Genomic DNA, 12,193 nt, shown 5'->3' on the forward strand with positions numbered 1-12,193 from the left:
TGCAGGCACCACCGATGGCCAGTGCCACCTTGAGATACTAAAACAGACTAGCTCCATATAACCTCACAGCAGAATGACCTCTGTCTCATTTCAGTATTGTATTGAGTCATAGTAACTTGACTCTTCTCTCGAGAGGATTGTGATTTGTATCTTGGACTTGGCCTGGCTTGTACTCTGAACATGTGTGACCCATCAGAACTGTGTTCACATTAAAATATTCAGAACTCCTTTCATGTTCTTATCTCTGTATAGAAGTACAACACGAATGTCCAAATGACAGATGTCTAAATAAGTGATCATGGGACAGGAAAACGACTAAAATTGTTCATCAGAGGAAATAAATTCCACTAGATCCAATTGGATACTGGTAAGATTCCACAAAGAATATGGGAAAGAACTTGCTTCTGTTCTAGCAGCCCTGTACCATAGGATGCTGAAGGAAGGAAGCATTCCTAGTGATTGTAGAAAAGTGCAGGTAATTTCCGTTTTCAGGGAGGGTTATCAAACAGATGCACAAAATTATAGTCCTACATCTCTGTTGCAGAATTTTGGAAAATGTTTTATACTCATGTATTATGACATTTCTGGACACCAAAAATCTTCTGTTTAGGAATCAAAGGTATTCTGAAACCAATGATTGTATGAATCATGGCTGACTCTGTTCATCCACATCACCAGAAAGCAGTGGATACTGACACCCAGGTTGATGCTGTGTTCCTTTGGTTCCAGAAGTCATTCAGCATATTTCTGCAATGTCTAATGAACAAAATAATTGTACCAAATAAATGATGAGCCATGTGATTGGAGTGAAGAGATTCTATAGCAATTGGAACACAGCATGTCACTCTCAATGAAGAGAAATCTTCACACAAAGAAATAACTTTGGATTTACCCCTAGAGAATGTTATTGAAACATTACTTTGCACTATATACTGTATATACATATTATATAATGGCATAATGGGTGACATTGGAAGTTCTATGAGACATTTTTTGGACAATGCTGTTGTGTAAAAAGAAGGCACAACAGTGGAAAATTGCACCAAAAATCCAGGAAGACATCCAGAGGATCAACACTTGGTGCAGCAATTGTCAGTTGATCCACTACATAAGCAAATATAAGATATAGCACATAAATGGGCAGAAAGACCCATTATTGCATGAGTATACTATTGCATAATAATCACTGGAAGCAGTTATTTCTTTAAAATATCTAGGAGGTTGCTTTCACAATGATGTAAAAAGGAACAACCACATAAAACTAATCACAGGTAAGGCACATGATAGAATGAGATACATTGGAAAAGATCTCAAAAATGTAGGCCACCCACAAAGGAGGTAACTAACACAACCTTCATTTGACCAATACTTCAATATTCCTTGTCAGTCTGGGATTTGTACCAGATGGGATTGATAGAGGAAATAGAAAAAATCCAAAGAAGAGCAGCGCATTTCATTACAGGTTCATTTAGTAAGAATGAAAGTATCACAGAGATGCTCAGCGACCTCCAGTGGCAGAAGCTGTATGAGAGGCATTCTGCATTATGGTGTGGTTTACTATTAAACTTCCAGAAGTGTATATTCCTAGAAGAGCTACCTTCTACAAATGAGGGCTGTTCAAAAAGTAAGGTGACTTTTCAAATTGCGCAGGCAACATACATTCGATTATTGATCTATTTTTTTGTTGTTGTGTTGGTACACATGTCCCAAAAATATGTTTGCAGTTTCAAGTGTACAGCATACTTTGTTTGTTTTTTACAGATAGGAAGGTTAGACATGCTTTAGTGTGCTTGGAAATTTTTGATTATTATAAAAAATGGAGCAAAGAAATGAAATCAAGTTTTATGTGAAAAATAGAATCAAGTTCTCTAAAACACTTGAAATGTTGACGGTGAGTCTGCTCTAGCAAAAAAAAAAAAAAAAAAGTTGGCAAGTAGTACAAGCTCTTCCAAAATAGCTGAGAAGATGCCAGTAATTAACCTTGCTCTGGACATCCCAGCACACCAACGACAGATGATAATGGTGAAGCTGCGAAGAAAATTGTTTTGGAAAATTATCGAATTACTGTAAGGGAAGCTGCTGAGGACGTTGGTGTATCAGTCAGCTTGTGTCATGCAATTTTTTCGGATGATTTGGGCATGAGACGTGTCAGCATAGGGAAGCTGCTGAGGACGTTGGTGTATCAGTCAGCTTGTGTCATGCAATTTTTTCGGATGATTTGGGCATGAGACGTGTCAGCATAGTTTGTTCCAAAACTTCTCAATCAGAAGAACTGTCACATGAGCATCACTCAGGAGGTGACGAAACTTGGGTTTATGGGTATGACATTGAAACCAAAGTTCAATCATCCCAATGGAAGCATCCCAGAGAGCCAAGACTGAAAAAAATCATGCCAAGTTCGACCATCACTGTTTTCTTCAAATACCGTGGCATAGTGCATCATGAATTTTTGCCTCAAGATTGTACAGTTAATGAGGAGTGTTACCTTGGTGTTATTCACCATTTTTGAGACACAATATGCAAAAAACTTTAGGAATTGTGGAAAAACAATTCATGGCTTTTGCGTCACGACAATGAACCTGCTTATTCATTGTTGCTTGTGAGAGATTATTTGGTCAAAAAGTGCAAGACAATCATGCGTCAGCCACCATATTCACTGGATTTGGCCCCCTGCAACTTTTTCCTGTTTCTGAAACTGAAGAGATCTATGAAAGGCTGAAGATTTTCAACAATTAAGGAAGTGAAAACTTCATCACTGGAAGTACTCATGGCTCTACCAAAAAGTGCTTATGACAAGTGTTTCAAGGACTGGAAGAGTGGTTGGCACAAGTGTGTTGTATCGGAGGGGGATTACTTTGAAGAGGACAACATGAATATTGATGAATAAATAGATATTTTTTAATAAAAATATAGTCACCTTTCGTTTTGAACACTTCTTGTACATTTCAAAAAAATGCCACGAATGTAAAATGAGAGAGATTCATGTTCACCAACAATTGATCTTCATGTGAACCATTCATTACTGGAAAAGAAAAGAGGAGAAGTAACAGTGGTACACAAAGTACACTCTGCCACATTATGTAAGGTGGCTTGCTGAGTATAGATGTAGATATGGATCAAGAATAATATGTATTTATGTTTACCACATTCCAGTCATATCATTCATATCATCACCATCCATATGGTACCCAACAGTCATAAAAGAAATACAGCAGAAACATGTTATAAATTACATAATTAATACAACCCTCTTACACTTAAATAAAGTAATGCAATTCTTTGATTGTAAATAATTAATGTATCCTCAATGTCATATTAACTAGTTGATACTTCAATTTTTCTCAATTTATCTTTATGAAATTGTTCTATCAAGATATAGCACGTTTTGTGTGTGTGTGTGTGTGTGTGTGTAATCTAAACTCTTGCTGTGCACTTCCCCATTGCCCATTGATATGGTTCCAATCTGCATCTACATTACTACTCTGCATTTCATGATTAACTGCCTGGCAGAGGTTCATTGAACAACCTTCAGGCTGTATCTCTACTTTTCCACACTCAAACAGACTGCAGGAAAAAGGAACACTTGAATGTTTCTGTGCAAGCTCTGATTTTCCCCTATGTAGGTTGGTGCCAAAAAATATTTTCATATTCAGAGGAAAAAGTTGATCATTAAAATTTCATGAAAAGATTGCACATTTATTTGAATGATTGCTACAGCAACTCAGATATCATATCCATAATAATCTTTCCCCTATTTCATTGACCTTTCTTGATGAACAGTCCTCTGTCAGTCCTATATTATAACATGCAGCAATACTCCGGAAGATGACAGACAAGAATAGTATAGGCAGTCTCTTTAGTAGACCTGTCATATTTTCTAAGTGTTCTGCCAATAAAGCACAGTCTTTGGTTTGCTTTCCCCACATCATTATCCATATGACTGTTCCAATGTAAGTCATTTATAATTATAATCCTTGAGGAGTCAGTGGAATTGACTCCTCTATATTTGTGTCAGTTATCATGTACACAGTGTCAATCACTGTCCTCACATTTTGAGCGGAGTGGAAAGTCTAAACCAGAAGTTTGGACAACTCTGCAACGGTATCAGATACAAATTTCTTGACCTCAACAGTTGGGTGGAGAGTTGTAGGGTTTCCCTTAATACGTCAGGTATGCACTACATGCAGGAAGCTGTTACTAGGGTAGTGGAGTACATGTGGTGTGCACATGGGAGTTTCTTAGGTTAGAGAAACAACTCCCCCCCCCCTGTTATTATCAGAGATGATTTGCCTGCTAAGAAGAAATGTATTGTTCATCAGTGCGGGGCCTTACCATGTAGGACTGATAGAAGAGATAGAGAAGACCCAACAAAGAACAGTGTGTTTCATCACGGGATTGTCCATTCAGTGCAAGAGCATTACAGAAATGCTCAAAACACCAGTAGCATGCTAAAAGAAAGATGTACTGTATCATGGTGAGGTTTACTACTGAAATTACAAGAGAGTACTTTCTGGAAAGAGTCAGACAACATATTATTTTCTCCCACATGCATTTCATGAAACGACCACTGTGAGAAATTTTGAAAATTAGAACTAATATTACTGACACTCTTTTTTCCCACACGCCATTCATGAGTGGCACAAGGAATGAGGGATCATTTAGTTGTACCAGAAATACCCTCTGCCACACACCATTAGGTGGCTTGCAGAGTATGACGTAGATGTAAATGTAATGGTCTTTTTAGAACTCACCATTAGGTGGCTTTCAGAGTATGACGTAGATGTAAATGTAGTGGTCTTTTTAGAACTCATTTGGATGAGCTCACACTTGTCATTATTTAGAGTCAATTGCCACTTTCATTCAATATATATGTATTAGCTAAATCACTTTGCAGGTGGTTTTATCTCCTGATGATTTTATTATACAGTAGATAACAGCATCATCTGTGAACAATCTAAAATGCCTGCTCAGTTTATCTCCTGAATCATTTATATAGATTACGAACAGGAGATGATCAATGACATTTCCTTGGGGAATGTGAGACATCAATTCGGTTTTACTCGGTGGCTTTCTGTTACTTACTATGAACTGTGACCTTTCTGACAGGAAATCAAAAATCCAATCCCACAATGAAGGTGATACTCCTTAGGCAAGCAATTGGTTTAGAAGTTGCTTGTGTGGAATGGTTTTAAAGCCTTCTGGAAGTCTAGAAATATGGAATCAAATTGATGTTCCCCATCAATAGCCTTTATTGTTGTTGTTGTTGAGGTCTTCAGTCCTGAGGCTGGTTTGATGCAGCTCTCCATGCTACTCTATCCCATGCAAGCTTCTTCATCTCCCAGTACCTAACTCAACCTACATCCTTCTGAATCTGCTTAGTGTATTCATCTCTTGGTCTCCCTCTACGATTTTTACCCTCCACGCTGCCCTCCAATACTAAATTGGTGATCCCTTGATGCCTCAGAACATGTCCAACTAACCGATCCCTTCTTCTAGTCCAGCTGTGCCACAAACTTCTCTTCTCCCCAATCCTATTCAATACTTCCTCATTAGTTATGTGATCTACCCATCCAATCTTCAGCATTTTTCTGTAGCACCACATTTCGAAAGCTTCTATTCTCTTCTTGTCAAAACTATTTATTGTCCATGTTTCGCTTCCATACATGGCTACAGTCCATACAAATACTTTCAAAAATGACTTCCTGACACTTAAATCTATACTGGATGTTAACAAATTTCTCTTCTTCAGAAACGCTTTCCTGGCCATTGCCAGTCTACATTTTATATCCTACTTCGACCGTCATCAGTTATTTTGCTCCCCAAATAGCAAAACTCCTTTACTACTTTAAGTGTCTCATTTCCTAACCTAATTCCCTCAGCATCACCCGACTTAATTCGACTACATTCCATTATCCTCGTTTTGCTTTTGTTGATGTTCATCTTATATCCTCCTTTCAACACACTATCGATTCCGTTCAACTGCTCTTCCAAGTCCTTTGCTGTCTCTGACAGAATTACAATGTCATCAGCGAACCTCAAAGTTTTTATTTCTCCTCCATGGGTTTTAATTACTACTCCAAATTTTTCTTTTGTTTCCTTCACTGCTTGCTCAATATACAGATTGAATAACATCGGGGAGAGACTACAACCCTGTCTCATTCCCTTCCCAACCACTGCTTCCCTTTCATGTCCCTCGACTCTTATAACTGCCATCTGCTTTCTGTACAAATTGTAAATAGCCTTTCGCTCCCTGTATTTTACCCCTGCCACCTTCAGAATTTGAAAGAGAGTGTATTCCAGTCAACATTGTCGAAAGCTTTCTCTAAGTCTACAAATGCTAGAAACGTAGGTTTGCCCCTTCTTAATCTGGCTTCTAAGATAAATCGCAGGGTCAGTATTGCCTCACGTGTTCCAACATTTCTACGGAATCCAAACTGATCTTCCCCGAGGTCGGCTTCTATCAGTTTTTCCATTCGTCTGTAAAGAATTTGCGTTAGTATTTTGCAGCTGTGACTTATTAAACTGATAATTCGGTAATTTTCACATCTGTCAACACATGCTTTCTTTGGGATTGGAATTATTATATTCTTCTTGAAGTCTGAGGGTATTTCGCCTGTTTCATAACGAATACAAACGTCTCAAAAATGAGATCGTCAGGAAGTGCAAAATGGCTAAGCAGGGACGGCTAGAGGACAAATGTAAAGATGTAGAGGCTTATCTCACTAGGGTAAGATAGATACTGCATACAGGAAAATTAAAGAGACCTTTGGAGAAAAGAGAGCCACTTGTATGAATATCAAGAGCTCAGATGGAAAACCAGTTCTAAGCAAAGAAGGGAAAGCAGAAAGGTGGAAGGAGTACATAGAGGGTCTATACAAGGGCGATGTACTTGAGGACAATATTATGGAAATGGAAGAGGACGTAGATGAAGATGAAATGGGAGATATGAAACTGCGTGAAGAGTTTGACAGAGCACTGAAAGACCTGAGTCGAAACAAGGCCCCGGGAGTAGACAACATTCCATTAGAACTATTGACAGGCTTGGGAGAGCCAGTCCTGACAAAACTCTACCATCTGGCGAGCAAGATGTATGAGACAGGCGAAATACCGTCACACTTCAAGAAGAATATAATAATTCCAATCCCAAAGAAAGCAGGTGTTGACAGATGTGAAAATTACCGAACTATCAGTTTAATAAGTCACAGCTGCAAAATACTAATGCAAATTCTTTACAGCCGAATGGAAAAACTAGTAGAAGCTGACCTTGGGGCAGATCAGTTTGGATTCCGTAGAAACATTGGAACACGTGAGGCAATACTGACCCTACGATTTATCTTAGAAGCTAGATTAAGGAAAGGCAAAACTATGTTTCTAGCATTTGTAGACTTAGAGAAAGCTTTTGATATTGTCAAGTGAAATACTCTCTTTCAAATTCTGAAGGTGACAGGGGTAAACTACAGGGAGCGAAAGGCTATTTACAATCTGTACAGAAACCAGATGGCAGTTACAAGGGTCGGAGACATGAGAGGGAAGCAGTGGTTGGTAAGGGAGTGAGACAGGGCTGTAGCCTATCCGCGTTGTTATTCAATCTGTATATTGAGCAAGCAGTAAAGGAAACAAAAGAAAAATTCGGAGTGAGTATTAAAATCCATGGAGAAGAAATAAAAACTTTGAGGTTTGCCAATGACATTGTAATTCTGTCAGAGACAGCAAAGGATTTGGAAGAGCAGTTGAACAGAATTGACAGTGTCTTGAAAGGAGGATATAAGATGAACATCAACAAAAGCAAAATGAGGATAATGGAATGTAGTCGAATTAGATCAGGTGATGCTAAGGGAATTAAATTAGGAAATGAGATGCTTGAAGTAGTAAATGAGTTTTGCTATTTTGGGAGCAAAATAACTGATGATGGTCGAAGTAGAGAGGATATAAAATGTAGACTGGCAATGGCAAGGAAAGCGTTTCTGAAGAAGAGAAATTTGTTAACATTGAGTATAGATTTAAGTGTCAGGAAGTCGTTTCTGAAAGTATTTGTATGGAGTGTAGCCATGTATGGAGGTGAAACATGGACAACAACTAGTTTGGACAAGAAGAGAATAGAAGCTTTCGAAATGTGGTGCTACAGAAGAAAGCTGAAGATTAGATGGGTAGATCACATAACTAATGAGGAGGTATTGAATAGGATTGGAGAGAAGAGAAGGTTGTGGCACAACTTGACTAGAAGAAGGGATCGGTTGGTAGGACATGTTCTGAGGCATCAAGGGATTGCCAGTTTAGTATTGGAGGGCAGTGTGGAGGGTAAAAATCATAGAGGGAGACCAAGAGATGAATACACTAAGCAGATTCAGAAGGATGTAGGTTGCAGTAGGTACTGGGAGATGAAGAAGCTTGCACAGGATAGAGTAGCATGGAGAGCTGCATCAAACCAGTCTGAGTACTGAAGACCACAACAACAACAATAACACCATAAGGTGACCTGAAGATGTTGATGATCTTCCCATGAACCATTTGTGATTGGAATACACAGCTGTGTTATAACATGGTCCTTCATGTGTAGAGTGGAAGAAGAATGACTGGTTGAATACCTGTGTATTTGCTTTACTAAGGGTAAACTTGTTTTCACATCCATACAGAAGCAATACACGGAAAGCTATGGTATTTCACGAGATTTCTCAGTTAATACTCTTCTTGAAACTCTTTAAGCAGGCATACATGGGCATTGCTCTCATACCTGTTACCATTAGTGTACCCTCCTTCGTATATGTCTAGTATCCCCTATTGGTTTTGTTTGGTATGACTACACACACTTGAGCACTACTCCAGGATGGACCATGTGAAAGTTTTGTAGGCAGTTGTCTTTGTAGATTAATGAATTTTCCATGTATCTTTTCAATGAACATAAGATTGCTACCTGCTTAACCTATTACTCTTGGCTGATGAATTTTTCATATATCTTTTCAATGAACGTAAGGCTGCTGTCTGCTTTACCTACAACTCTTACCTGTCTGATCACTCCAATTTATATCCATACAAATTGTACAAGCCAGATATTTGTATGAGTCGATTTATTCTAATGGTGGCTCATTGATATTGTGGAAATAGATTCTACATTTTTTCTGTTCTGTCATGCACAATTCTACAGCCTTGAACATTTAATTACAAGTTGCCAATCTTTGCACCACTTTGAAATCTTATTAAGGTCTAACTAAATATTTGTGCAGCTTTTTTCAGATATTATTCATTATGGATAACTACATTATCCATAAAAATTCTGAGATTATTATCAGTATTGTCTTCCAAGTCATTAGTATACAACATGAACAGAAAAGGTCCCAAACATTTTTCTGGATGTGCCTAAAGTTTCTTTTACATCTATTGATAACGCTCCATTTAAGATAACATGCTTAGTCCTGACTGCCACAACACCCTCAGTCTTTTACAAAATTTCACTTGTTGCCCCATATGTTTAAAATTGTATTAATAAACATCAGTGGGATAATCAATCAAACACTTCATGGGAGTAAAGAAATATGGCATCTACCAGATTACCTTGATTCATGGCTTTCAGGTTTGCATATGAGAAAACTGTGAGGTGGTCTTCACATGCCGAACATTTTCAGTGTACATAATGATTGATTGGCATGGTGGAAGGCACATTGTTTGAAATATCCCATTGTCTTTGATTTCAAACCATTGTTTAACATTCTGCAACAAGAGAGTGTCAGGGATAATGGATTACATTTTGCTCAGTTGAAAATTCAATATAGAACCTTTCAGGGATTACATTAGGTCCTGGGATTGTGTCAATTTGAGGGATTTCAGCTGTTTCAAAACCAACACAAATATCTATATCACTTATCTAAGCAGTACAAGAATTAATCTCTTGGCTCCTACTGTGTAGTAGAATATGAGAAAACAGCAGTAATAATTTCTGCCTTTGCTTTGTTGCCCTAATTTCAGTTCTTATGCCACCCAAGGGTGCACACTAACTTGTATAATTAGAGGTAACATACTCATTTAAAAGCATGCACTCCTCAGAAAGTAATTATTGTCAATATTTTAAAATTAAAGGCAATGACTCATGAAGTAGTGGACAAGCTGATTATCTTATAGTCACATAAAACACAAGTTGATCAATGTAGCTCGGATTGCAAATTTGTGTTCTTATTCAGACATCACACCTATTAGCTGCATTCTCTAGGCACTGTGGTTACTTGGAATAATGTTTGTTTTGGATGAAACAGGTGAACTGAATCTTAGTTTATGGCAAGGGAAGAATGGAAGAAATGGAGAGGTGAGAACTAGGAAAGGGTATAACAATAGGTGTAGACAATAGGAATAGGGGCTATAGCCATGGTCTGTGTTGGATGTCTTTCATCTGAGTAACCTTTGATGAGTGAGATTTATCATAAATCTTGGTACTGTCTGCCTATATGTATTCAGTGATCATCCAACATTAACTTCTTAGTGACCAAAGTTGTTGCATACTATATAAGGTCCTTATAGCCCCTTGACAATTAACTTTTTTTTCCCCCACATTACATCCTCATCTTATCCTGTTGCTCATTGCCTTGCTCACTTGTTCTGTACAAATGATATACCAGGGAAGGAAACTAATTACATTCTTTATGAAAAATATGACATGGCACAAAACAAAAATTTCTTGTCCTCTCAGTAGTGTACAGCAGCTAAATTCTGGAATGAATAATATGCTTACAGATAAGGGTAGACTTGTATAATAAATAACGGACATTTACAGCTTTCAGATTTAAAACTTAAAGGTATATTTATTAGCCATAAATAATAGTTATATTCAGCCATCTGTTACTTTTATCAATAATTTTACTCTATTTGCATATTGACAGGTTTATTTCAATTAATATTTTATTTTTGATCAGACAGTGACATAATTGTCATTGTATGGTACCTGCAGAGCACAAAGAATGAAACAATAAACAAGTCCATTTTTTAGTAATGCATATGGAATTAGATCTGCTGTTTCTTGCTTACAGGATTATTTACCATTATTTGAAGCTGAATCGATTGTCAGTTGAGTGAGGTAACTATTATTAGATGTAATTGATGTATGAACACAGTCACGATTTGTAACATCTGTAGATTCCAGTAAAGAAGTGGCTGAATAAAGATCCAGGTTTCTGTTACTGTAATGTACGTTCAGTTAACTGTCAGTCAGTATAACCAGTCTCACTTTTACAGATCTTGGACCTATCTGATTCACTACTGTCCAAGAACACAGCAGTTGGCTGCCAACATACGGAAAGTTCTTGCAGGACGCTGAACTGTTCAGGACATGGGACATGCCAGGCTGACCTGACAGACACTCCTCCCTGGTGCTGGTGTGATGCTGGTTGGAGTGGGCCTAACTGCTCTGAGCCAACACAGCCTGTCACATTCCTGCCTCACAGTTACATCAAGTTCGCCCTCTCTTTTGAGACTGATCGCTTCATGACCTTAGTGCAGCTCAGATTTCGAACTGAGGAGCCAGAGGGCGAGCTATTTCGACTTTCTGATCAATACACTAATGAGTATGCTGTCCTTGAGGTATGTTGTTATATTTTTACATGAACCATATATGTTTCCAGAGATGAATAAAAATTTGCTAGCATAAACGACTATTATCTGCAGTTATGTAGTAAAATAAATTTTTAATTCTAAAAGTTTGTTGAAACATAGTTCTTGTAAATAATAGTGGCCATAAAAAACTATTAAAATTTTTTATGTAATAAAAAATGATGTGGACCACTTACAATAATTTTACTCCAAAAAGGTGACTGGATTCAATCAGTGTATAATTATCTTCAGACTGTTTCTCTTTAAACTGAGTAGCATGAAATGTATTAGAGGACACATAATAAATAGGCACAACAATAAAAGTGATACAGCTACATTATAACAATGTTATGAAAAGGAAAGTTGCTACTCACTATATAGCAGAGATGCTGAGTTGCAGATAGGCACAATAAAAAGACTGTCACCAATTAGCTTTCAGCCAGTACGGCCTTCATCAAAATTAGACAACACACACACACACACACACACACACACACACACACACACACACACACACTTGTAAACATAGTTCAAAAACACATGATTGCAGTCTCTGGCAACTGAAGCCACACTTTAAGTTGCCCGAGACTGCAGCTGTGTGTGTGTGTGTGTGTGTGTGTGT

At 37.8% G+C, this 12,193-nt stretch overlaps 1 protein-coding gene across 1 annotated transcript in view; it reads left to right on the forward strand.

Moving 5' to 3' along the window:
• Positions 1-11,609, forward strand: part of LOC126416950 (neural-cadherin-like) — a 154,475-nt gene extending 142,866 nt beyond the window's left edge. Inside the window, exons 18-19 of the mRNA XM_050084830.1 lie at positions 11,218-11,562; positions 11,604-11,609. Of these exons, the coding sequence (XP_049940787.1) occupies positions 11,218-11,562; positions 11,604-11,609 (351 nt within the window). The remainder of the gene's footprint in view (positions 1-11,217; positions 11,563-11,603) is intronic.
• The last annotated feature ends 584 nt before the right edge of the window (positions 11,610-12,193 follow it).

The sequence above is a fragment of the Schistocerca serialis genome, chromosome 8 (genome assembly GCF_023864345.2).
Source record: "Schistocerca serialis cubense isolate TAMUIC-IGC-003099 chromosome 8, iqSchSeri2.2, whole genome shotgun sequence".
In the NCBI taxonomy this organism is placed as follows: Eukaryota; Metazoa; Arthropoda; class Insecta; order Orthoptera; family Acrididae; genus Schistocerca; species Schistocerca serialis.